Source organism: Phoca vitulina, unplaced genomic scaffold (assembly GCF_004348235.1).
Source record: "Phoca vitulina isolate PV1807 unplaced genomic scaffold, GSC_HSeal_1.0 scaffold54, whole genome shotgun sequence".
NCBI classification, from domain to species: domain Eukaryota; kingdom Metazoa; phylum Chordata; class Mammalia; order Carnivora; family Phocidae; genus Phoca; species Phoca vitulina.
Genome location: NW_022589757.1, coordinates 4,599,406 through 4,621,857, shown reverse-complemented (window position 1 = coordinate 4,621,857; position 22,452 = coordinate 4,599,406). Strand labels below are relative to the sequence as shown.

General features: G+C 42.3%; 1 protein-coding gene across 3 annotated transcripts in view; it reads right to left on the bottom strand.

The window, feature by feature from the left end:
• Nucleotides 1-22,452, bottom strand: part of PLD5 (phospholipase D family member 5) — a 416,609-nt gene that overhangs the window by 207,114 nt on the left and 187,043 nt on the right. For all 3 annotated transcript variants that reach the window (XM_032389318.1, XM_032389319.1, XM_032389320.1), the window contains one exon: nt 5,653-5,821. In XM_032389318.1, coding sequence (XP_032245209.1) covers nt 5,653-5,821 — 169 coding nt within the window. The remainder of the gene's footprint in view (nt 1-5,652; nt 5,822-22,452) is intronic.

Sequence of the window (22,452 nt, the reverse complement as noted above, 5' to 3'; positions counted from 1 at the left end):
TTGGGTTGACTCACCAGCACACAAACCTGTTTGTAGACTCCTATTTCCTGGTGTGGCTTGTAAGTTCTAGAAGTCTGGTGCCCACATAAAATGCTAGCACTTCTGTGGGACAGAGGCAGGCCAGGCAGACATTCTAACTTGTATCACCTTGGTTTTTGTTGTTTTCTCACTTGTTTTTTTTTAAAAACTGAAGTATAGTTGATATATTAGTTTCAGGTGATCACACGGTGATTCAACAATTCTACACATTATGCAGTGCTCACCATGATAAGTCTAGTACCATCCGTCACCACACAATTATTACAATGTTATTGACTATATTCCCTACGCTGTACTTTATATCCCCATGACTTCTTGATTTTATAACTGCAAGTCTGTACCTCTTAGTCCCCTTCACCTATTTTGCCCATCCCCCCACCTTAAAGCCCATAGTCCAAACCTGGTGTTCGACCAGTGGAGACTGATTGCACAGGGTTTCTCAGCATCATCACTTGGCCACCAACGGACCAGACCAGAGGAAGAGGAGAACATTCACTACGATGCTGAGGGCAGAACCCTCCAAACAGTGCTGTGAGCCTCACTGGTCCCCATTCCACACAGGGTGTGGTACTCATGGCCGAAAACAGGCAGGGATGGCTAGTCCCCAGATCACTCTCATAGCCTGCCTGAATCCACTTACTGTGCAAGCAGGTGAAGCCCGGCGCTCCTTCCTGTCTGTGCATGCAGAGCTCTCCTCAGGAAGACGCAGGAAATTACATCCAGCAATCTGCAGAAACCGACTGCTTTTAATCTACAAGGCTCCCTGTGCTGTGAGAGATCCGAGAGGCAGCAAAGAGGCATCTCTTTGGCAGGAGCACTATGACTCCCCCAGAAGACATCAGTTCTAACTGGGGTGTCCTCCTAAAGGGGTGCTGTGTGAGTTCAATCACAGCCAGGTTATTGGCAGTAAATTGAAAGACTCCACTGTTGCCAGGAGGCCGGTTGTTGGAGTGACCTGAACTAAGCTTCCAGGCATAGTCTTCTTTCCCCGTGAGTAATGCCCACCTTAATGCCGTCTGAGGTCATGTGACCAGCTAATATTCTCTCCTTGACCAAGCTCCAGCCGGGCTCCTCTGAGCCCTCTTCTTCCCCAGGCTCAACCTTGTCTTATAAAAACTGCAGACTCTCAGCACAAATTACTTCATCCACCCCACCTGGCTCCCTCCTCACCTCCCTCATTAAAAGGCTTGAACAAAATGCTAACAGTTTCAACAGTTCAAGGCCCCATACCCAGGATGATCCTGCCCCATTAACACACCTGCTTCAGAAGGCTCAAGATTGCCAAAAGAATTTGCTGTTTGTTCCTGCCAACACCTGACGAGAAGTCCCCTGTCTCCCAGTCTCTGTGGGAGGGTAGGAACCTAGCTTTGACAAGCGCCACTTAGCAAACCCCAGATGGGCTTCCTATGGACCAAACCCCTCTCCCCACTTTTTATAAACTTCTACTTCCCTGGTCCTATTTAAGTGCCCACAGTCCCCCACCTCCCTCATTCTCCCTAAAAAATGCTCCATCATCTCTGTACAAATCTGAGTTCAGTTCAGTTCACTCGGACCCTCTTCCCTATTGCAGAAATATATTCCTGATTTAAATCTGTCCTTAGAACTTTAACCAGTGTCTGGCTTTGTCTCTGTTTGACACAAGCCATTCAACAACTACTTAGCAAATACTTACTGAGCACCTCGTACATGCCTAGCACCATGCTTGCCTCTGTTATTCAAAGCAGACTCAGAACCTCATTCACGCTCCATGAGTAGAACTGAATACTGACCATGAGCCATGACACAGCCTTTCTCTGATCCATCTTCAACCCGATAGTGTGAACGCCTAGGAGGGTTTGCTGGGCTTGTAGAACAAGAGGGCTGAATGGGGTAGTTCAGAACTTTTCAAATGTTTCTGCGCATACAAATCAGCTGGGGATCTTATTGAAATGGAGATCCTGAATCAGGTAGGGCTGGGTGGGTCCTGAGATTCTGCATTTCTTATAAGCTCCCAGGGAAAAAAGATGCTTCTGGTCCCAGGGCCAAACTTTGAGTAGTGACAGTTTAGCTCACACCTGAAGGATTAGAGTGAAAGGTCAGGTTAAAAGCAAGGAGAGGCCAGGGGTCCTCAGGTGGCTTCTGAGAATCATGTCCATTTAACACTACCCATCCAGGGACTCTACATTACCTATAGAGACATGTGAGCACCCCTGTTCCACTGGTTTGAACCACCATGGACCAGTCCCCAGAGCTGGCCAAGACTACCAGATGCTCCGCTTATTGCCTCAGTCCCAGAATCACCCTGAATCCTGCAAATGGATTTAATGGGCAGCCCTGGAGAATGCTGTAGGTTCCCTGGGACCTCCAAGCCTCATCAACTCCCAGCCTAGATTGATTACAGAAATCCTGGAAGCCAACCAGGGTTGAGGGCAGGCTCAGAGAGAAATAGTAGCCTCTGGGAAAAATAAAGCCAGTTAGCAAAGATCATTTTGTAGTTGGGGAGAAAAATCCATCATTCCGGGGGCACAGCATTTCAGAAAAGAGTTCAACTATGTCACCAAGCCCAAGAGTAAACGCCAATCTGCCCACTGTGTGCTTGATACCCTCAGCTCTTCAGGGGTGCCCACGATGTTGACAGCCTGGGGCTCACACAGCATGGATGCCTGTGCTGGTCTGGGCCTCAGCATACCAGCATGGCTCAGCAGGTCAAACGAAAGCTTGTAGTTCCTGCTCAATTCAGTGGCTATGAGCTGGTCTTGTCCAGAACAAAGGAAAGACAACTTGAATTATCTCTTGCTCACACCATCAAACCTGCTATAGAAAATTGTTTCCAAAGTTTGCTGCCAACAATTTCCCTTTCCTGAACTGGCATGCTTCTGCTAGAATCTCTTGCCCCTCCCCTGGATGTGGACTGCTGACCTTGTGAACTTGCTCTGACTAACAAAATGTGGCCAAAGTCATGTTCTAGGAGCCCAGGAATTCAGAGGTCCTGCAATTTTCACTTTTGCCCTCTTGGGATCCAGCTGCCCGGTAGAAAGCCAGGGTTAGATTATTGAGTGATGAGTGTCCACTTGGGGAGAACAAGAGCTGACCAGCCCCCAGACAGTCCAGATCCAGCCACTGTCCCAGCCAAACACAACCACCTGAGAGATCCCAGCCAACACTATTGGAGCAAAAAGCTGTGCATCCTGTTCCTGGGATCACAGGAAATAATACTAAGTTTTGGAGTTGTTTGTTTCACCACAACAGATAACTGAAATAACCCATTGACTAATGGGTTTGTGGACCTGGCTAAGGAGATTATTCAGGCAGGTTATCAAAGCGTTAGTGGTATATGGGCAGAAGCGCTGTTCTGTTTTCATGCAGAAGTTTGAGAAAATGTAGAGAATCTAGAAGAGTCGCTCGATTCAGCAAATACTCTCCAAGTCAGAAATGGCCTCAGGGTACAGATGAAATGACAGACACGGCAGTAAGATTCTTCGTCAAGATCTCAGAAAGACCGAAAGTGGTGGGCAGTTCACAGGCCCCCTCAGCCAGCCAAAGAGCTCCCGGCAACTTTCTAAGGGACAGGTCCTGAAGCAGCCTGAATCACAGTCCAAAGTAGAGAAGACCCACCGCCAAGTGTTTGGCATCAGGGTTTTTGCTAACAGAGTGGTTTATGATTGGATACAGATTAAGTCTACAAAGGTTGAAGGGGTTATATCATTTTGATCTAAAAAAAAAAGGAACAGAGATGCTTTAAAATGAACAGAGGTCTCTGGGGCCTCAGATTCTACTAGCAGGAAGTCAACTAAGAAAGTTGGAAGCAAACACAGGCTATTTCTTATGGAAGAGAAAGAACAATACAGAGGGGAGCAAAGAGCTTCTGAGAACCACAGATTAGGAAAGCGCCCCCAGGGAGCAGAACTAGATCCGAGCCCAGCAGCATGCCCTGTTCTCTGAGCTTGGAAGCCTTACGGAGTGGGTCAGGCTGGATTTCAAAACTGCTATGGGCTCAGGACTGGTCTGTGCTCTCCATCCCCCACCCCCACCACTTAAACAAAGGTATCTGCTGTAGTTACCTTATCACTGCCTCCCCGTTATAGGTTGGGAGTGTGTGTCGGGAGGCATATGACTTGTCTTCTAGTTCACAGGTTTCTAAATCAAGAGAAGCCCATATGAGGAGCCTCATCCTGATCCAGACCTGATGCAGATGAGGAGATCCTGAACTTCGAGACTTTGCTGTAATGGGGGTGCGTACTTCATATGTGGAAGAGATATGGATTGCTATGGCCAGAATGGACTGTGTTATATAATTTCCAAAGATGCCTGCCAACAATCTTCCTTATTCCCGTATAGATGCCACTCCTCCCATCTTGGATTGTGACTTGCTTAGAGCAATAGAATAGGGTGGAAGCAGCTGTGATCCCAGAGCCCAAATCTTAAAAGGCCTCATACTTTCTGCTTTTGGCTTTTATGATATAACCTCCCCTTAAAGTATTCAGGCTCATTTATTGAATGACGAGAGACATATGCAGAGAGAGGCCCAGACATTCCAGCCACCCCAAACAACACTATGTGGATCAGAGACGAGTTCTCTCTGCTAAACCCCACCCAGAATCATGACCAAATGATTATTATTTTTGATCCCACTAAGTTTTGGAATGATCTATGCAGCAGCAAATACCTGACCTACCTGCGTAAACAGGAGAGGCAGAAAAGTGCAGAACACAATTAGTAAATTTATTTTCTTCCTCAGCACAGCCTTTGTGGGTTTTGTTTGTTTGTTTTTATCTATTTTCTGGTATCCTTTGATTTTAAAATAGTACAACTGAATAAAAGATTTCAAAGCACCAATGAAGTAGTGATTGTAGGCTTAATGCCAATACATTTTATATATGACAAAACTGATTTTATCCTTGACCAGATAGGATGTGTAAGTGCAGGCCAGTGGTCATATACTTGGGTAGAACAGCCTGGGTGGCTCAGCGCTATTGTGGTCGTTACGACACAAAATAACAAGAAATAAAACAAAAAACTCCCAGAGATGACCAGAATCACCTTCCTATCTCCACAACATTTCATTCAGAATTCATTTATATCATTTCATCAGATTTCTAAAAGCTGTTCTTGTAATTAGCTCATTTCTCTCTCCTCTTCAGTCAAATAGGACACAGCCAAGAATATACAACTATACTGTGAAGTTTGATTCCACTATTAAAGAAAAAAGTTGGCTCTGGATCCTCAAGGCGAATCATGACACCCATTAACCAAATAAATGCCTCAGCAAGCAAGCATGGGGTTCACTCTACAAGCATGCAGGTGGAGCAAAGCAGAATTCTGGGGTGTGCTGTCCACAGATACCATGGCGTGAATGGCGCCCTCTGAAGTGGTCCAAATCAGCAATGCTGTTGGAGAGCCTACCATATGCACAGATGAAACATGAGTTTACCCTTGAAAACCTGGCATTCTAGCAGGAGCTGAGCGACACATGATCAACAATGGCACATACACATGAATGTAATGATGTACAGGTACTGTGGGTGGAGGTAGACTAAAAAAAAGACCTTGAACTCAAGAAGTGAAGGCCAGAACCCAAAGGCGTGGAAGATGCACATAAGTAAAATCATCACACACACAGAAGATGCAGCTTACCTGACATGCTGATGGATGACTGTGGTTGAGATCCCAATGGGAAGACACTATGTCAACAGACTTTTTGGCCATGTTGAGTAAGTTCATCCAGCCTTGGAAAAGTGATAAGTGAAATGGTGCGTTTTCTGAATAGTTAAGGCCTTCAGGAATATTTTCCACCAGGGCAATTCTTAGAAAAGATTTTGAAAAACAAACAAACAAAATCTAGTCAAATTTGAAGCCACAGATCTTTATACATGCATACAGAGACATCTGGAACATACTCTTTACTCTTTTTGAATATATATGTTCCTCATTATTTACATTTTCCACCAAAGGTCTCTTATATTTCCCCTCTGCTAACCTTCCCAGTTCTGAGAGTTTAGATGCTCTGGTTTTCCCCAGATTTGCTCATATTTCAGAAAATCATAGTATATGTTCCTAATGTCCAGTTTCAAACCAGCCTTGAAAGAAAAATTCAGAGCTTCCTACACAAGCATCTTCCTCTAGTAATACATTCCTTTCTTCCTATAGTAATGCAATTCTTATATACAATAGCACTTCTGTGAGCTACTTTAGGCCATAAGTTACGTTTTGCATACCTCCAGTTTCTAGGACAATGTTGGGCGTATATAGAACTAACTTAGAAACTGAAATATTATGAGTTTTTTTACTACTAGAAAATAAAAATAGTACATACTATTATTATTGCTTAACATCTATTGATGCTTTGCAGCCAAAAGCATAAAATGATATGAGGAAATATTTAAAACCTACCTGTTGCAGGGTTTTGGTAAAGTGGGAGATAAAGAATGGATAAAATAATCACAATAATCAAACCTTAAATAAAATACAACAAAAGTATCCCAATGAATGTATTTTGTCTTTTGATACTTCCTTGTATATTGACAACACATACACTGCCCCTGGCCCAGCTGGGTATGGAGGTGAAGACTGTATGGTTTTTCCCTCCAAAGTTAGCCAGGGGACACATAATGTTTTATTAAAGGAATGAATTATTTTTTTCCCCAGTTTTGGAAATGTAAATTCTCCTGTAACTCTTCATGGAAAACTGCACACCTGTAAATGCTTCCAGAACAGAGATCCGTTTCATTCACAGCTATGCCTCCCTAGTGCTGGATACATAATAGGGCTCAAGAAATACTACAGAATGAATTTCAGCTTTCAACACGGAACCCAGCACTCCGCACTAAAATTGTTAGCTGTTTCTCCTAATGAGACTTGTCCCATTTAGCACTTTTAGAAACAAAAGCAATAGTCTTGGTAAAATGTTCTTGTGCATTTGATGACTATCGCAGCCAGAATGGGGTTGGGTATGTGACCCAGAGACATCCACAATTTGGGGATCTGATCACCCTACCACCATCTACAATCAAGTTTAACATTTGCTGAGGTCTGATAAGCACAGGACAGGCAGCACGGAAATGACTGTGACAAATCTCCCTAGTCCTCTGGAATTTATAATTCAGAGAGACAGCCTATCTCATACATAATAATTCAAACAGGAGGTAGACTCCACGCAATGGTGAAACGGGAGTAAGAAGTTCAACTAGATAGATAATGCATCATCCGAAGTACCACTGTGCATGGGCAGGAAGGAGAGATTGATTCTGGTTGGGGTTTGGGGCTTGGGGGCATGTGGAATTGGGTGGATGTGGGACTTGAAATGCATCTATGGGTGAGCTGGAAGAGACAGGAGTTCTAGGTAGAGGAAGGAGCCTGCCCAATGGTGTCCTCGGCTATTTATGAGGTGAGCCCAGGAGGGGGTGAGGTGGGAGGGACAGGAGCTTGCCTTGGCAGAGAGGGCAGACAGCACCAGGAGGGACCACACTGTGGCTGTAAGCCAGGAAGAGGAGCTTGGGCTTCGTTTGGTGCATTTGGGAGCAGCCAAGTTTGCCAGGGGCTCACCTGCAGGCACATTGCATGCCACCGGAAGGAGAAAAGGAGACCCGGAAATGAAACACCGGTGGAGAGTGGACATGACTGTGCCAGCTCAGGAAGGAAAACAAGAAGTCTGAGTTCAATCAGTGCGAATAAAAAGAGGTGTGCAGGCAACACTGTTTTAGGAAAGAAATCTGAAAAGATTTAGTGTTTGATGGGCTTGAGGAGAAGGTGAAGGAAGATCGGGCAGGAGTCAAGGGTGACAGATTTTCCTGCAGGGTCGACACATCGTCTCTTAAGAGGGCGACCATAACCATCTCTCACGGTTTCCTTGCATGGATTCTTGCCCCTCCCAACCACGTTCCATACTGTACTTGTGTTAATCATTTAAGAATGCAAACCTGGGCGCCTGGGTGGCTCAGTTGGTTAAGCGACTGCCTTCGGCTCAGGTCATGATCCTGGAGTCCCGGGATCGAGTCCCGCATCGGGCTCCCTGCTCGGCGGGGAGTCTGCTTCTCCCTCTGACCCTCCCCCCTCTCATGTGCTCTCTCTGTCTCATTCTCTCTCTCTCAAATAAATAAATAAAATCTTTAAAAAAAAAAAAAAAAAAAAAAAAAAGAATGCAAACCTAAGCACTCTGCTGCTTGATGAACACCTCCTATGGGCTTCCCCACTGTCCTTAGGATGATGTCCCCCCAACCCCCTAAGATGGTTGGCAAGTGTGTACCAGTCTAGTCCTGCCTCCTCGTAGCCTCACTGAACTCAAACACCCTCTTTCAATTTTACACCAAAGCACACCAGACATCTTTTGCTCCTTCCCTGCTATTTTCTCCAGACTTTGGCATTTCGTGCGGATCTTCCCAATCACCATTCCTACACTACTACCTCTCAATTAACTTATAAGGTCCTAATTTAAACATTACTTCTTCTGAGAGACTTCCCTAACTCCCCAACTAGGCTAGCTCTCCCTTATTACCAAGCCCTGCATGACCTGTTACTCCCCCTCCATCCTATTCCCTCTCTTGAAATTATTTGTTCAAGGCTGACTTTCCCTGATAGGTTATGGGGTGCAGGAAGGCAGGGACCAGCTCCACTGGCTCAGTATTGTAGCCGTAGTGTGTAACCTATTGTTCAGGGCACAGGAAGTATCCAAAGAATCTCTGCTGAGTTTCCCTGAAATCAGAACTACTGGAAAGATGGGGGGGTGGGGTCTACAAAACAGACAAGGAACATGGGAAAGGAGGTAGACCAAGGGTTGGGAGAGATCATCAAGGGGGAGAAATGAAGAGAAAACTAGCCTAAAGCCTAACATGGGGGGCACGCCTACATTTCTCTGGTTGGTAGAGTGTGAAACAGATAGGGATTCAGAAGGGACCAACACAGACGCAGGGAGGCAAGAGACATCCAGGAGAATGCAGTGTTTGGGAGGCCAAGGTGAGACGAGGTTAAAAAGGTGGAGAGAGGGGAATTTTTAAAATCTACTTCATAACCTTTGACAGAGGTTGAAGTTGGATATTTTTAACTTCTATCCACATTTAAAGCCCAATTATCTGAGTTAATAGAAGCGTGAGGGGAAGACCCCAGGTAACGAGCAGTTTCAGCCTCCCCTATAAGACTGTATATATATATTTTTAAAGATTCATCCATTTATTTTAGAGAGAGACAGAGAGCAGGGGAAAGGGCAGAGGAAGAGGGAGAGGGAGAGAATCCTCAAGCAGACTCCACGCTGAGTGCAGACCCTGACATGGGGTTCGATCCCAGAACCCTGAGATCCATGACCTGACCCAAAACCAAGAGGCAGATGCTCAACCGACTGAGCCACCCAGGTTCCCCTAGAGGCTATATTTAGAAATAAAACCAGAGAGAATCCCTCCAACAAACAAAACCAAAACACAACAGCTGCTGACAAAGAGAAGGGACTAGCTTCAATTTCACTTCAGTTTAACAGGGGTGCTGAGGAAGACAAGAGGAGACTCAAGAAGCCCAGACAAATGGAACAGACGGGATGAGGGATGTGGAGTAACTGCCCACCTGTCCCTGGCTCTGCTCCATCACTTTCCACATGGTGCGCCCTGCGGCTCCTGGCAGGCAGACAAAAGAGGATTTCCAATCTCTTCTAGAAATCTTTAGACCAGGTGTTCTTACCGTTGGATCCTTGGATAGAATTCACAGGACTCTCTGAGCTTGATCTTTACTTTCCCTGCTCTCTAACTGAAATTTAACATTCTCTTCAGTTGCGAAAACAGGCAAAACCCCACAGGAATACTAGAAGCACTTGTGAGTCCATCACCAGGGAGAATCTGGTACAGTTACTGCCAACATCTCCAAGTACTCAGCACTGCTTTGAAATTCTGGGGGTCGTCAGATCTTGTTATCTCATGAATAAGTAGTGCACAATATACCTTACTCCTTCACAGATTTTTAAAAAAATATTTTGATAAATTTATTTCAACATTATTGGTTGAAATCCCATGTGTTTAATTTATGCATTTAAAAACATTGTTCGGGGCGCCCAGCTGGCTCAGTCGGTAGAGCACGCAACTCTTGATCTTGGGGCTGTAGGTTCAAGCCCCACGTTGGGGGTAGAGATTACTTAAAAATAAAAGCTTTTAAAAATTAATTAATTAAAAATAAAAACATTATTCAAGGAAGGGTTCATCAGAGCGCTACACCCTCATCAGGCTGCCCCAGAATTCCACAACGTATGTGGAATTATATAAAATTTCTGCACACAAGAGACTCCATTTTGGGGCACCTGGGTGGCTCAGTCAGTTAAGCGTCTGCCTTTGGCTCGGGTCAGGATCTCAGGGTCCTGGATCGAGCCCGGCATCGGGCTCCCTGCCCAGCGGGGAGTCTGCTTCCCCCTCTCCCTCTGCCCCTCCCCCTGCTCGCTCGAGCTCTCTCTCTCAAATAAACAAATAAAATCTTAAAAAAAAAAAAAGGCTCCATTTCAAAGTTCCATTTCCTTTTCCAACTAACGAACCCTTGAACTGGGCCACAGCCGGTGACTGTTTTACGAGCAGTTGCTCATAAAATTTCAACAGAGCAACTGGCGTTTGGATCATGTGAGGACAGTGAAGTGAATTAATACGTGCCAGGGACACTTTCATTTGATAGCACCAATAAAATCATCAATAAGCTAATAATCCGAAGTGGCGCCACTGGTCAGCACCAAATTAGCAGGTTTTTGGGTTTTTTTGTTTTGTTTTTTTCTCTTTTCTATCTAAATCATGGAATTAACCTCTCCTTTCTCATAAAAACCTTTTGCTTTCCTCACGTGATCATACTTTTCTGGTTCCTCCGGAATCTGTGCTCCCCCAATCGCGATTCTGAGATCCCCAAATAGAGGCCTTAGTTCTTCTCCACCTTCTCATTTTCCTCGGCTGATGTGAATCATCTACTCTTTTTTCCTAAGAAGATTTTTCTTCCCATTACTGAAGCCTTAGAAGTGGGTAGGATTACCAAGAGAGGTTTTCAAGAGAAGAGAACTGGGACAAAGCCAGTTACAGGAAACATCTAATCACTTCTGCCTGGTAGAGAAAGTGGGCCTGGTGAGCTAGACAAGAAGAAAGGCCAGGGAAGACTGGAAGAGGAGGAGGGAAACTGCCTAGAAGTCAAGGGAGACCAAAGTTATCATCATTATTTGTTTCTTACCGAATATCAAAGTCAATTATGATTTCATATTAAGAATAAAAATAGAGACACCACCCCAGGTCGGCGGACACACTGGTGCATGGGTAACGAATTCCAGGGAAAGCCCCTGCACAAAGACCCTGCTCACCTCCCCCCTTCTCCCCTCCACGTGACCTGGGGACCACGATGACTCCTCTGTGACACAGCGCTGGTCTCCCATGCCCGGCTAGAAGCCGCCTCTAGAAATCGGCTTTGCAATGACTTATTTCTGTGACCTATCATTTTATTTCCTTTAACGGCCAACAGCTGGCTACTCTCCAGGGCCTCGATCTAATTAGCATACATGCAGAACTCATTTCCATGCACTGACAGCCCTCCCTATCCTCTGCCTTGGCAAGCAAGGAGAGAAGGAGGCAGACCTCATTAAAATTCACCTTGGGGCCAATCCCTGGAACGCCTGCTTTCACCCTCTCTAACAGAACTATGCCCAAAAGCTGCAGCACTATTTCTGAGACCTAACAACAAGGGGGAAAGCTGAATATACAAAGACACAACACAGCAAAAAACCTCTTTGTGCCTCTTTTTACGGTACTTTGAGATAAACTACAAATGATTTGAGCCGTGAGTCCAGGGAGCTCAAGTGGAATAAATACATTTTAAAAAATACATTTTACATTGTTAATAGATTTTAAAATAGAACTCTAGCTGTTCTTATTAATCGTATGTATTTATTCTCCAAACTTAATGTGATCATCAAAATTTCTTTTTCAATCCAGAAACATATTTTACCTTCCTAAAGAACTATCTACAGTTTCCCTCCACTAAGCTACTAAAAAATATAGTCCCTGCATTTGCTAGCTTTATTTATTCATGAGAGACAGAGAGAGAGACAGAGGCAGAGGGAGAAGCAGGCTCCCCGCGGAGCAGGGAGCCCGACGCGGGACTCGATCCCAGGACCCTGGGATCACGACCTGAGCCGAAGGCAGACGCTTAACCGACTGAGCCACCCAGGCGTCCCTACATTTGCTAGCTTTAAAACATGGTACGCTGGCAAATGCAAGAATGTTTATATATATGTGTGTGTGTGTGTGTATATATATATATATATACACTACATACACACATATACATTTTCCCACTTGATTTTGGAAATATTATAGAGAAATAATTAAGAGTAAAGGATTCATTATAAGGTAGAAAAAATCCAGCTCTGCCAGTTATTAGCTGTGTGACCTTAGACAAATGATTAACCTCTTCAAATCTGTTTCCATTTCTGAAAAAAAAGTTACGATGAAGATTACAGGAGATAATCTCTGTGAAGTGCTTTGCTCAGAGACAGCTTCATAGTAAGAACTAAATAAAAGATTTTTTTCCAGTCACTTATAGTCTGAAAACTTATAATTAATTAATTAAAAATTTCTCGAGGTTCTCAAACTGATATAGCACAGTTACTACAAAGATTCTACCTATATTGGCTCAAGGAGGCTTATAAACTAGGACCTACATGACATTTTCATAGTGAATCTATTTTCATTGCCTACTGCAATGGAGCACTTACTAGGACTTGATTATATATGCAGGTGCGTGGCTGGTCAATTCAGTGACTTTTACTGCACACCTGTTAGCTATCTGATGGCATTAATCGATGAAATTGAGCAGAGAGCCTTAGTTCATCAATACAATTAGATGTGGACTCAAAATGATGCAGATTTTGTTCCCTCGTTTGGGGGTCACCTGGCTGTAATTAAAGCCCAGGACTGACAAGGCAGAAGCTGACCTTCCCAAAGATACTAGAGTACCTGGCATCGATGTAGAAGACTGGCCACCTCTGGACATGAAAATAATTGATACAGACCTAAGTCAGTTTGCTTTAATGCAGTTGAGATATAGGTTTCATTTTTTTCCCCAAGAATTTGGGTCAGGGTGAGTTTACTTGTGGAAGATAGCAGTAAAGATATCAGTGAGGTCTGGCGGGCTAACAGTGTCCTGATAATTCTTAATCTGGCATAGGGATTAACACTACTGACTATTAAAGTAATTAGTAAAGTAATTGTTAATTGTTTTAATAAATTTTGGCCAACTTTTTATTTTGAAAAAATTTCAAATCCACAGAAAAGTTGTTAGACGAGTACAGTGTGACTGAATATATTCATTGCAAGAAAGTAAGTTATGTATACATATGTAATATTACACACACACACATACATTTTAGAAAACCACTTGAAAATAAGCTGTAGACATCAGGATAATTTATCTCTGAATCTTCAGCGTGTATTTCTAACAAGGAAGCCATGTTTCTAAATAAATGAAAACAATTATCACACAGGAAATTTAACATTAATATAGAGCTATTACCAATATTCAAACTTCCTCAGGTGTCCCAATAAGGTCCTTTATCCCAGGTTTTTTTCTTTTCTTTTTTCTTTTTTCTTTATTTTTTTTTTAGGATCCAAGATCCACTTAATAATGTTCACTCATTGCATTTAGCTGTCAGGTCTCTTTAGTCTAGGAGAATTCCCTAGCCTATTTTTAGTTTTGTTTGTTTTCCTTGATGTTGATAATTTAGAAGAGCCCAGGCCAGTTGTTTTGCTAAATATTTCTGGATTTGATTTGCTTGACTGTTGCCTCATGGTTAGCTTTAGGTTAAGTATTTTTGGCAGGAATGCAACCTAGGTAATGTGTCCTTCAAAGTGCATCGTATGAGGTGACACATGATATTGGGTTGTCCCACTACTGGAGATGCTAAGTTTGGTCCCTTGGGGAAGGGAGTATCTCCCTTCCAGATTTCTCCACTAAACAGTACCTTTCTTCCCTCTATAAGTAATAAGTAACTGGTACAGAGGTACCTGTAAATATCCCATCACCTAACATTTCACTCACTGATCTGTCATCCATCCATTTCTGATTCTTGACTGAATCTATCTTGTTGATAACTTTCTATCATTAATGCTGTATTTGTTATTTGGTATTATTCTGCCAGGAAAAGCTTTTCCTTCTCCTATCACCCTTTTTAAATTTTTTTTAAATGTTGTTTTATTAGTATGGACTCATAGATTCACTTTTTAAATTTAAAGTGTAGTTATCTATTCTGTCATTATTTGTTGTGATGCTCGCATTGTTGCGTATACTGCGAGCGGAGGCTCCTATGAATTGTCTCCTTTGTTCTTTTGATGTCTCTTTCAGTTTTTGAATACTTTCATATTTTTTGTCACTAGATGTTTCATTTGCATTAACTTTTTTTTTTTTTTTAAAGATTTTATTTATTTGACAGAGAGAGTGAGAGAGCACAAGCAGGGGGAAGCAGTAGAAGGAGAGGGAGAAGCAGGCTTCCCGCGGAGCAGTGAGCCCGATGCGGGGCTTGATCCCAGGACCCCGGGATCATGACCTGAGCCGAAGGCAGACACTTAACCGACTGAGCCACCCAGGCGCCCCTCATTTGCATTAACTTTTAAACTGACTTCTGAAGAAACAGCTGCAGAGAACACAATGGTGCGTCTGAGTAGGCAGCAGATCCCTGTTTCCATAAATCCAGAAAGCTCAGACTACAGCCTCATTAATTCCAGGCCTATAACGGTATTAAGTGAAGAGCAACTATAGCTTTCTTCTTGGAGAGAGGTAGTAGGGCAGTAGAGAAAGTATTATAATTGTAGCTATTATCCTTTGTCTGCATATTACAGTTTAAGGGTACTTTCACACTTAACCTTACACATCACCATCAATGAACACAGGATGAAGATAACAAGGCTCACAGTGGCCAGGTGTCATCCAGCTAGACGGAATGCTACAGAGCTGGGATGTAAACTCAGGTTCGTCTGAGCTCATGTGCATTTCACACTAGATTAGGTAGTGGGCTTACCCTGGAAGGTCTGCACAGCACACCTTGGGTCTTGGCGGGGAAAAGCAGACTTACGTTAGAGAGCAGAGGCCACCCTGGAGGGGAAGGTCAGTTTGGGTCACAATCCCAATTTTGTCCAGAGAAGACGGGAAGATATGAGTGGCAACTTCCCTACGCCCCCTCCTTGTTTTACACTCCACCTGTCAGTCCACCTCGACAAGACAATCTGGTGGCAGGAAGGCACATTTTCCTTGGCTCAGTATTTCCAGATATGGGCACAGAAAGGAAAAAAACAATCAGGGGAGAAAGAAGCACGGGAAGGATGAAGACAAAAAAAGAAAGAGAGAGGACTTCTGGGGAAGATGGCGGAGTAGGAGGACCCTAAGCTCACCTTGTCCCATGGATACAACAAGATAACGCTCATATCAGTCTAAATAACCCAGAAAACAACCCGAAGACTGCCAGAATGAATTCCACAACTAAAGGTAGAAGAGGTAGGAAGGACGGAGATACAGTGGGGAGCTAAATGGACAGCAGGACTGTTTGTGGAAAGGAGGGACCTGCAGGCCTGGAGAGGGGTGAGCAACAGACCTTCATGTCAGGGAGCCTGCAGGGGGAAGACAAATCCCCATAAACATTTGGCTTTTAAAATCAGAGGGGCCGAATTCCTTGAGTTCTTACAACCACCAGGTCTTAAAACCTGGAAATTTAATAATCCAGCTGGCTCGATTTTGGGAGAGCCAGGAAGGTTAGAGGAAGCTGAGTCCCTACCCTTAAAGAGACAGCACAAAAAAACAGCCCAGCATAGAAGCAGCAGTTTGAAAAACACCTGGGGCATATGGGAGGGAGATTTGTTTACTAATCTCAGAGCGTGTGCTAGAGGGACAGAGATCCTTGGGAGACCTCTCCAGGAACAAAGGGCCTGGCAGGTGCCATGTATCTGCCTCCCCCACCCCCACAGTATAAACATATAGTCACCTGCAGGAACCAGCACAGCACCCATGCTCAATACCTAACTTGCTTACAATGCACCCCAACCCCCATAATCTGGCAGGTCCACTCCCTCCAGGCAGACCTGCCCAGTACTGCAGATCCCCTCCCCCAGAGGACCAGAGCAAAACTTGCTAAACACGGCACCTCCCACCCCATGCACTTTGCGGATCTTCCCCATCCAATATGCTCTTGGCCAGAGCCTATCTAAATTGGTGCCACAAGCCTGGCAGTGTGCAAGCAGCCCCCACAGGGGTTACCACCACTCCAAAGTGACTCCTGCCCTGGGGACAGGGAAAGACAGCCACACACACCAGGCACACTGTGGCCCTGCCCACCAACAAAAGCTTCTCAGGGGACAACACAAGGAAAGTGCCCTGTAGTTCAGGGCTACTGCATCTCTGGTGAATATCTGATCTGACTCACCTCCAGCCCAAGGGGGCCCCAAACTGGCCCACTAAGACCACAGGGAACAAACCCTGCCCACAATAGGCAAAGAAAGCCACTGCAGACAACTGGACTGAAGAAAAAAGCAGCTCAGACTCAAGAGTAGGGTGCATGCAACACACATAGGAGACACCCCTGAAGCATCAGATTCCAGTGAACAGGGATTGCACTGCAGGGAATCACAGGACCTCTTCTTCATAAAGCCACTACTTTCAAGAGCAGGAGATGTAGCTGAATTTCCTAACAAAGAGAAACAGACACAGAGAGTTAGACAAAATGAGGAGACACAGGAATATGTCCCACATGAAAGAACAGGACAAAACCACAGCAAAAGAACTAAACAAAACAGAAAAAGTAATCTGCCTGATAGATAATTTAAAGTAATTTTCATAAAGATACTCACAGGACTTCAGAAGAGTGGAAGACATAAGTGAGACCCTTAACAAAAGATAGAAAACATAAAAAAGAATCAATCAGAAATGAAGAACTCAAAAAATGAAATTTAAAATACACTTGATGGATTAGATAGTAAACTGGAGGAAGCAGAAGAATGGATCAAGAAAGGAGGACCCCAACCCCCATAATCTGGCAGAAAGGAGGACAGAGTATGGAGGAGAGAAAAAAAAAACTATGCAAAATGAGAACAACTTAGGAAACTCAGCAGTATCGTCAAGCATAATAAATTCTCACTATAGGGATCTCAGAATGAGAAGAGAGAGAAAAGTTAGTTGAAAAAATAATAGCTGAAAATTTTCTGAATCTATGAATGAAAACAGAAATCCAGTTCTAAGAGGCACAGAGATTCCCCAGTAAAATGAAAGAAGGTCCACACCAAGACATATAGTAATTAAAATGGCAGAAAGTAGTGATAGAGAATTTTAAAAGCAGCAAGAGAAAAGAAAACTTACATACAAGGGAAACCCCATAAGACTATCAGCTGATTTTTCAGCAGAAAGTTCGCAGGCAAGAAGAGAGCAGCATGATATATTCAAAGTGCTGAGAGGAAAAAATCTGCAGCCAAGAATATTCTATCCAGCAAGGCTATCATTCAGAATAGAAGGAAAGCTAGAAGTTACCAGACAAACAAAAGTTAAAGGAATTCATGACCACAAAACCAGCCCTACAAGAAATGTTACAGGGAACTCCTTGAGTGGAAAGAAAAAACTATAAGTAAGAGTAAGAAAAGTAGGAAATAAAAAAGCAGTAAAAATAAGTGTATCTGTAAAAATCAGTCAAGGAACTCACAAAATAAAAGTATGGAAATTATGACACAATATTCTTTTTTTTTTAAAGATTTTATTTATTTATTTATTTGACAGAGAGAGACACAGCGAAAGAGGGAACACAAGCAGGGGGAGCGGGAGAGGAAGAAGCAGCCTTCCCGCTGAGCAGGGAGCCCGATGCGGGGCTCGATCCCAGGACCCTGGGATCATGACCTGAGCCGAAGGTAGCCGCTTAACGACTGAGCCACCCAGGCGCCCCTGACACAAAATTATTAAAAAACATGGGGAGGAGAGTAGTAAAGAATGGGTTCAAACTTAAATAACCATCACCTTACTATAGACTCCTCTATACAGACGATGGTAACAACAAATCAAAAATCAGTAATAGATATGTAAAAATTAAAGAGAAAGAAATCCAAGCATAACACTAAAGACAGCCCACTTATGGTGGCAGAAGAGAGCAAGAGAAGAAAGGTACAGAGAATAACTACAAAAACAACCATAAAACAAGTAACAAAAGGGCATTAAGTACACACCTATCAATACTTACTTTGAATGTAAATATACTAAAAGCTCCAATCAAAAGACTTAGGATAACGGAATGGATTTGAAAAACAAGACCCATCCATATGCTGCCTACAAGAGACTCATTTCAGACCTACAGACACATGCAGACTGAAAGTGAAGGGATGAAGAATCATTTATCATACAAATCGATGTCAAAAGAAAGTGAGGGTGGCAAAACTTATATAGGACAAAACAGACTTAGAACAAAGACTATAACAAGAGACAAAGAAGAACACTGTGTAACAATAAAGGAATAATCTACAAGAAGACACAGCAATTTTAAGTATTTATATACTCAACATGGGAGCACCCAAATACATAAAGCTGTTAATAACAACCATAAAGAAAGTAACCAATAGTAATACAATAATAGTAGGGGACTTTAAAACCCCATTTACATCAGAGGACAGATCATCCAAACAGAACATCAGCAAGGAAACAGTGGCTTTGAACGACACATTGGACCAGTTGGACTTAACAGATATATTTGGGATATTCCATCCTAAAACAGCAGAATACACATTCTTTTTAAAATACACATGGAACATTCCACAGGACAGATCACATATTAGGCCACAGAAAAAGTCTCCACAAATTCAGAAAGACTGAAGTCATACCATGTATCTTTCCTGACCACAACTAGTTCTGTGAAACTAGAAATCAACCACAAGAAAAAATCTCAAAAGAACACAAACACATGGAGGTTAAATAACATGTTACTAAACAATGAATGGGTCAACCAAGAAATCAAAGAAGAAGTAAAAAAAAAAAAAAAAATACATGGAGAAAATGAAAATAAAAACACAATGACCCAAAGCCTTTGAGATGCAGCAAAAGTAGCTCTAAAAGGAAAGTTTATAGCAATTCAGGCTTACCTCAAGAAGCAAGACGAATCTCAAACAACCTAACCTTATACCTAAAGGAGTGAGAAAAAGAAGAACAAACAAAACCCAAACCAACAGAAGGGGGAAATAATAAAGATTAAAGCAGAAATAAATGAAATAAAAATTACACAAAAACAATAGAATAGATCAGTGAAAACAGGAGCTGGTTTTTTGAAAGGAACAACAAAATTGGTAAACTCTCAGCCAGACTCTTCAAAAATGAGAGAGAGAGAGAGAACTAAAATAAACAAAATCAGAAATGAATAAGTAGAAATAACAACCAACACCACAGAATACAAAGAATTACAAGAGAATATTATGAAAAATTACATGCCAAAAAATTGGACAACATAGAAGAAATGGATAAATTCCTAAAAACATATAACCTCCCAAAACTGAATCAGAAGGAAATAGAAAATTTGAACAGACCACTTCCCAGAAATGAAATTAAATCAGTAATCAAAAAATTCCTAACAAACCAACATCCAGGATGAGACAGCTTTAGAGGTGAATTCTACCAAACATTTAAAGAAGAGTTAATACCTATTCTTCTCAAACTATTCCAAAAAATAGAGGAGGAAGGAAAACTTCCAAATTCATTCTATGAGGTGAGCATTACACTGATACCAAAACCATATAAAGACAAAGAAGGAGAACTATTGGTCAATATCTTTGACGAACACAGATGCAAAAATCCTCAACAAAATATTAGCAAACCAAATCCAACAATAAATTAAAAAAATCATTCACCATGATCAAATGGGATTTATTCCTAGGGTACGAGTGTGATTCAGTATTCACAAATCAATCAAAGTGAAATACCACATCAATAAAAGAAAGGAAAAAGCAAATGATTATTTCAATAGGCACAGAAAAAGTATTTGACAAAGTACAACATCCATTTGTGATAAAAACCCTCAACAAAGTAGGTTTAGAGGGGACATATCTTAACATAATAAAAGCCATATATGAAAAACCCACAGCAAACACCATCCTCAATGGTGAAAACAGAGCTTTTCGCCTAATGTCAAAGAAGCCTAATGAGATGTCCATTCTCACCACTTTTATTCAATATAGTACTGGAAGTCCTTGTCAAAGCAATCAGACAAGAAAAAGGAATAAAGGCATCCAAATTGTAAGAAGTAAAACTTTCACTATTTTCAGATGACATATGCTATATATAGAAAACCTGAAAGAATCCACCAAAAAAAAAAAAAAACTACTTAAACTGATATGCGAATTCAGTGAAGTTGCAGGATACAAAATCAGGGTACAGAAATCTGTTGCATTTCTATAGACTAATAATGAAGCAGCAGAAAGAAAAATCAGGAAAACAACCCCATTTACAATTGCACCAAAAATAATAAAATACCATAACCAAGAAAGTGAAAGACCTATACTCTGAAAACCGTAAAACACTGATGAAAGAAATGGAAGACAACACAAAGAAATGGAAAGACATTCCATGCTCATGGATTGGAAGAACAAATGTTGTTAAAATGTCTATACTACCCAAAGCAATGAACAGACTTAATACAATCCTTATCAAAATACCAACAGCATTTTTCACAGAACTAGAACAAATAATGCTAAAGTTTATATGGAACCACAAAAGACCCTGAATAGCGAAAGCACTCTTGAAAAAGAAGAACAAAGCTGGGGCTATCACAATCCCAGATTTCAAGTTATACTACAAAGCTGTAGTAATCAAAACAGTATGATATTGGCACAAAAGTAGTCACCATAGATCAATGAAACAAAATAGAAAGACCTAAAATAGACCCACAGTTTTATGGTCATTCTTCAACAAAGGAGGCAAGTATGTCCAATGGGAAAAAGCCAGTCTCTTCAACAAATGGTGTTAGGAAAACTGAACAGCCACATACATAAGAATGAAACTAGAACACTATCTTAAACCATGAACAAAAATAAACTCAAAACTGGGGCACCTGGGTGGCTCAATAGGTTAAATGCCCGACTCTTGATTTCAGCTCAGAGTTGTGAGATCAAGTCCTGTGTCCAGGCTCCATGGGCTCTATGCTAGGTGTACAGCCTGACTGGGATTCTCCGTCTCCCTCTCCTTCTGCCCCACCCCATTTGTGCTCTCTCTCTCTCAAAAAAAAAAAAAAATGTTGACTACATAAAAGTATGCATAAATGTTATTCAGAGAATCAGAACTGTAACAAGATACTACTTATAAAGACCATTTTAAAAAAGAAGAAAGCAGAAGTCAATGCCCTGCCTTTTGATATTTTACCAATACGAGATCTGGACAAAGAAGCAGGAGGTTCAGTGATGAAATGCCCCTGACACTGTTCTCAAAGAGCTAACACATTAGTGAAAAGGAGATGATGGAAAACAAGAACAGGCTTGCATTCGAGACAGTTATTAACCTTTGACACCTGTCAAAACAACTATACTATCACCACTACTGTAATTGAACATTTATTGAGCACTCGCTTTGTGTTAGGCCCTATGTTCAGCAGATTTACTGACTATATTAATACATGTTTACAATAATTCTCAGAAGTAGGTACTGTTATTATTCCCATTTTATAAATGAGGAAACTGAGACCCCAGGAGTTTAAGTCAGGTGTGCTAGCGAGTGTTGGAGCCCAGACTTAAGCCTGGGTAGTATGACTGTAGACAATATCCTCTTCATCACTATGCTCCACTGTCTCTCCCAGCTTTCAAAGCAAAGCATCCAGGCAGAGGTACAAGATGCCGTCAATACATCTTCAGTGAATTGGGTCCATAGACACCCAGGAGCACAATATCCATGACAGCAAATGGTAGAGAGACTGGCAGAGTCCCTTTCTGTTAGGATTTATTCCCTTGCAGTCAGTTCTTTTTTTTTTCTTTTTTTTTTTTTTTACAAAAGACACAATCCCTACTCAATCATATTCTTTGAATCAAAATTCAGGACATAATCTATCCAGCAATTCTGGGTCATTTATTCATCTCCCGTTTGACTGGTATTTGTGTAAAGCCAAATTCATGATGTGCTCTGTACATGGTGCCGAAAAGTATACCAGCCGCAGCCCTGCCCTTGTGAGGCGCACATTCTACAGGTAGAGAGCACAGGTAATACATGAGTAAGCAGGCAGAGGAAAAGATGGGGCAAATGAGGGAAGTAAACAGGACCACATAGTGGAGGTCAGAAGGAGGGCTGCTTCTTTAGACTGGCAGCCAGAGATGGCCCTTCTGAGGCTGTAAAATGGAGCTGAGATGCAAAAGTGGGGGGCAGAGTGGTCAGGGCAGAAAGGACCAATAGTCGAGAAAGAATCAAGGCAGGAATGAGGTTGGAGCGTGGGAAGAACAGCAAGAGGCCAGTGTCATG